General features: G+C 32.9%; 1 protein-coding gene across 1 annotated transcript; it reads left to right on the forward strand.

Moving 5' to 3' along the window:
• The first annotated feature begins 3099 nt into the window (after positions 1 to 3099).
• On the forward strand, positions 3100 to 4122 carry LOC147938777 (uncharacterized). The gene is given in 1 exon segment (XM_087465760.1): positions 3100 to 4122. A coding segment is annotated over 1 exon segment (1023 nt).
• The last annotated feature ends 1878 nt before the right edge of the window (positions 4123 to 6000 follow it).

The following is a 6000-nucleotide window of genomic DNA, read 5'->3' on the forward strand; positions in this document are numbered from 1 at the left end:
GAAATAGTGAAGCAATGATGATACATATATGTTAACCGATTGGAGGGCTCTTGTATGATATTCCTTTGCTGTTTTAATGCTTTTTTAGTCTATATAAGTCTTTTGTAGCTATGATATCGGATTTTGTAAGGATCTCTAGAGATTAAAGGTAATGGCTTTGGCTAGTGTGTCAGATGATGAAGACATAATCTAGAGGAAGATGATAGAAGGTTTTGTCCAGACCATCGAAGTGACTAAGGGAGAAATATGATTCCATATTCTTTGCCTTCCTTTTTCCTGATTGTTGTGATTTTCCAAAGGAAAGTTTGTGCCCCAAATATGAGTTTCCAAATGCAGAGATTATGTGTTTGAGTGAATGATATATGTTGTATCATCATTGGTCAATATAAGAAAGTTCTTTTTGATTTACAAGTTGATCTTATAAACCATTCTTATGAATCTCTGTCTCATTCTCATGTCTTACATTTAACAACCACAAATGCAACTCGTAATATGAATTTGCATTACGGTATATCTACCACTTTTTCAGTCTACCATCACTACTCTTTGTTTGCCAATTTAAATCTACTCAAGTACATAACTCTACCAAATACCATCACTATAGTTGATTTCAGTATTGGTAATTTTGACTAGTTTTAAATGCATGTTTAGAAAACTGATGCATTGTTAACGAAAATTACCGAATCAACTATATTACGTCTGTCACAACTAAAACTGATGCATTGTTAACGAAAATTTGAAATGTTTCACCATAGTACCTAGTCAATCTTTAATTGGTTAATTTACCATTTAATCTACATCTTTAACACTTACATATATCATATATCCATTAACGTACTATGTATCCATCAAAATCTTGGCTGGATCCGCCACTGCATATGTTACCATAATTTTAGAATGAAAATTTTTCTTAGCATTTTAGTTATTTTTCTTAGCATTTTAGTTATTTTATATATAGAATAGAGATTAACTGACACATGTATTATTTTTATTAGTCCATGCATTGTTAAAGTACGAAATTATAGAAGTAAAAACCGAAGATTAATCATATGCACATCACATCACCATAAAAAATTAACTATTTACCTTAAGAATAAAATTCTATATACATATCCTATACTAAAAATACAAATATGTACTCCCTCTATTCCATTATATAAGAGTATTTGTTTTAAAGCACAAAGATTATGATAATAAATATTTTATCATTTAACAAAATTCAACCAATAGAAAAAAAATGTTTCAGAATTTAAATAGTCAAAAAATTATTAATTTAATATTATAAAATACCTAGAGACTTGAGAAAATGTTATAAAAAAGAAAAAAGAAAAAAATTCCAAAAAATCTTATATATTGGAATAGAGGGATTATAAGAGATTATATTATAAGGGTGATATGAGTAAAAATCAGACTAGATCTTTGATAGTAAACTTGTAAAACTATATAATTAGATGATTTGAAAAATTCTAAAATTACTTGAATGGAACAAGGAGAAAGAATGACATGATTACCACTCATTTTGGAAAGCATTTTTTTTTAAAACAAAAGATATATATTTTGTTGTTTGAAAGAGCATAGCCAGCCCAAACTCATTTTCTGCCTAAAGCAAAATAGAAATTTAGCCCATTAACAAAAAATATTGAAAAACAATTCACATTAATAACATTAACCTAAGTTGAGGATAACAAGGGGCTAACCACTACACTACAGTAGTGTTTCCTTAAAATCATGCCCCTAAAACAACTTATACACATTTGCTGCATAAATTATTCACTCTTTGGGCTTTACCCAGCGGCCGGCTCTATGGAAGAGTAATGCATGCTTGTATATTGAAAATAAATTATCTTTAAAAAAAATTTGTCCCTAAAAAAAGATCCTTTAAATATTGGAGATAAAGATATTTTTTTAAAAAATGTTTTCCTTTTAAAAAATATCATTTATATATTGGAAATAAAGAATTTAGAGAAAGTATAAAGAGAAGTTGTTAAAAGACTAACTACTTATACACATTTGCTGCCTAAAGTATTACCTACGGGCCGCTGTGGAAGAGTAACAAATGATTATATATTGATCATAAATGATATTTTTGACAACCTTTGCCAGTTTAAAAAGATTCGTTAAATATTGGAGATAAATAAATTTTTTTAAAATTTTCTTTTAAAAACATCATTTATATATTGGAAATAAATGATTTAAACAAAGTATAAAGAGAAATACCTTTTTGTAGATATATCCTTTTGTAGATATCTGTTTTTTTTTTGTCATTTTCATGTTTGCTCTCTTTTACATAATTACAATTTGTTAAACTACATTTTAGATATTTTTTTAGGTTTGAGTTCTTCTTTTTACATCATTACATGTAGTGTATAGTTTTGAAGGGTAAAACTTTAGTATTTAGAGTGTAGAGTTTAGAATAATCATTTTGTATATAGAAAAAGGTAATACTGTTATAAAGAAGTGATTATTCATCACTTAACATGACACATATTTTAACACTTGTCATGTTTATCTCTTTTGATTAAGTGACTCATCCTTAATTTTGTACCTATAAATATGTGATGAGAGTGAGATATAGACAAGACAAGATTTCAAAGTGAAGAGATGTGTTAGTGTTGTTCTTCCTTACCCTCTCCCTCACCTCACGTTTCTTTTCTATTTTCTTTGTGCAATTACATAGTTGCATAAACATAAACATATATATATATATATAGAATAATCTTCTATATTTGCGTTATTATCTACAACACGTTATCAGCACGATCGTCTCTCTGCTCCAACCGATCCAACCGTTTCTATACAGATCACTCTTTTGAGGTAACATCTAATTTATGTCGAATTTATTTATTTAAAATTTCTTTAAATTCCTTTAAATTCAAGAATATATATATGAGATATTTACGGAGTAAAAAGACTATGTCTTCTCCTTGATCATAATGGTAGGCTCTGCCTCCTTGATCATATAGATCTACATTCTTGATCAGAAAGATAGGCTCTGCCTTTCGATCATATGTTAAGATTTATATTATATTATGGAAGGCTCTGCCTCCTCAAAATCTCATGAATAAATTAATAATGGACTTATTATTCATGTAGATAATTATGTCAAATCTCGCTAGACTCGAAATCCTTGCCCTTGATGTATATGGAAAAAATTATATGACATGGGCATCAGATGCACGAATGCATCTGAGATCGGATGGGCTTTTAAGCACCATCGATCCGTCAAAAATGACGTCAGATGAGGATAAGGCCAAGGCCATGGTGTTTTTACGCCACCACCTCCACGATAATCTGAAAAACGAGTACATCACGAAAGAAGATCCTGTAGATCTTTGGCAATCACTCAAAGATAGGTTTGATCACCAGAAATATGTGATCTTACCAAAGGCTAGACATGAGTGGTTAAATCTCCGGTTCTTGGATTACAAAAGTGTTGGTGAATTTAATTTTGCTATGTTCGGAATCACCTCCAGGATGGCTTTGTGTGGCGAAGAAGTGAGCGATTATGATATGATCGAAAAAACGCTCTCAACTTTTCATCCTGGAAATGTAATCCTGCAAGAACAATACCGGACCAATGGATACACTCGATTTTCTGAGTTAATGCACGTTCTTCTTGTTGCTGAACAAAATAATTAACTCGTGATGCTGAATCATTAAACTCGCCCAACTGGATCAGCTCCACTTCCAGAAGTGAATGTTGCTTCATCCAGTTATAATTGGCAAGGACGAGGACGCGGACGGGGTCGAGGCAGTGGCCGTGGTCGTGGGCGTGGAGGAGGTCGTGGCCGAGATAGAGGAAGAGGTCACTATTCTAATAGCTTCAACGCTGGCAAAGCCAACAACGATCTTCATGTAAATGATGCCAGCCGCATTATAAAGAAAAAAGATGAGAGTATTTGTTACAGATGCGGCATGAAAGGTCATTGGTACCAAACTTGTCGTATACCAAAGCATTTGGCCGCTCTATATCAAGCGTCTCAAAAGGAAAAAGAAAGAAACGTTGAGACCAATCTCATCTCAAATGAAGCTGGACCTTCCTACCATGGTCTCAATGATGAAACTCATCTGGATATCGCAGATTTCCTCGTCAATCAAGAGAATGGAAAATCATGCGATTAAAATCTTTATGTAAAATATGCTTGTAAAACTTTTGGTGTTTAAAGTCTTTTTGTAATTTATTTTAAATCTCCTAAGACTTTGTTATATATTAATGCATATTTTATCTCTAGAAAATGCCAACTTTTGAGATTGAGGATGAAGAAATGTGTCTAGCAGATAGTGTTACTACGCACTCAATATTTAGAGATAAAAAATATTTCTCCTCTCTTAAAATGAATGACTCCGCTGAAGGCGTGAGCACTATATCTGGAAATGCAAAGATTATAATGGGCTTTGGCGAAGTCAATTTTTCAATGCCAAGGGGAACAAAATTTGAAATAAAAGATGCATTATATTCCCCTAAGTCTCAACGAAATTTGATAAGTTTCAGAGATATCCAAAGAAATGGATATCATATAGAGACTATGAATAAGAATGGCATTGAATATCTTTGCATCAAATCCGAGGAAAAACATATATTGGAAGAGTTACCAATGTTATCCTCTGGATTATATTGCACAAAAAAAAATGTATTCGCATCGTATGTTACAGTAAACTCAAAGTTTACTAATACGTTTAAGATTTGGCATGAGAGACTTGGACATCCTGGTTCAATCATGATGCGAAAATTGTGCAAAATTCTAGTGGCCATCCGTTAAAAAACCAGAAAATTTATTGTTCTGGTGAGTTTTCATGTGATGCATGTTCTCAAGGAAAACTCATAATTAGGCCATCACCAACCAAAGTCGGGAATGAAATGCCAATATTCTTAGAGAGAATACATGGTGATATATGTGGACTTATTCACCCTTCATGCGGGCCATTTCATTATTTTATGGTAATGATTGACGCATCTAGTAGATGGTCATATGTGTGTCTTTTGACAACACGAAATACGGTTTTCGCAAATTTCATTTCCCAAGTAATCAGGTTAAAAGCACATCCCTGATTATGCCATAAAGAAAGTAAGGCTTGATAACACTGGTGAATTCACTTCACAAGCTTTTAATGAATATTGTATGTCAATGGGAATTGATGTTGAACATCCGGTCCCTCATGTTCATACACAAAATGGCATGGCTGAATCTTTGATTAAACGGTTACAACTCATTGCTAGACCGTTGATATTGAGAACAAAACTCCCAATTTCTATATGGGGTCATGCTATATTGCATGCTGCAGCGTTGGTCCAAATACGACCAAGTGCATATAATACATATTCCCCTTTACAATTAACGTCTGGTCAAGAACCAAACATTTCTCATCTCCGTGTTTTTGGATGTGCGGCTTATGTTCCTATAGCCCCACCGCAAAGAACAAAAGATTGGGAATATACGTCGGTTATGCATCACCGAGTATCATAAATTATCTTGAACCACAAACTGGTGATATGTTTACAGCACGTTTTGCTGATTGCCATTTTAATGAAGATGAATTTCCAGCGTTAGGGGGAGGAATTAAACAGGTACCAAAAGAGATTACATGGAATACACCATCTTTGGTACATCTTGATCCCCCTACGAATCAACGTGAGCTGGAAGTTCAGAAAATTGTACATTTACAAAATTTGGCAAATCAATTACCAGATGCGTTCACAGATACAAAAAGGGTGAGAAAATCACATATTCCTGCTGCAAATGCACCATCAAGAGTTGAAATTCCTAGAGAGGAAATCGATGGGAAAAAGGTTAATGAGCCTAAAGTTCAATTGAAACGGGGGAGGCCAATAGGTTCTAAAGATAAAAATCCCCGAAAGAAAAAGAAAATGGGAGACGGAAATAAAAAGGTTCAAGAGGAACCAAGTGAAGAGAAAAGTCATCAGGAAGACGAAACAGAAAATTATGAGATCTCTATTAACTATGCCCAAGATGGAAAATTATGGGCTAGAGATAAAATCGA

This window comes from Camelina sativa, chromosome 9, assembly GCF_030686135.1.
Source record: "Camelina sativa cultivar CO46 ecotype springtype chromosome 9, ASM3068613v1".
Classification (NCBI taxonomy): Eukaryota; Viridiplantae; Streptophyta; class Magnoliopsida; order Brassicales; family Brassicaceae; genus Camelina; species Camelina sativa.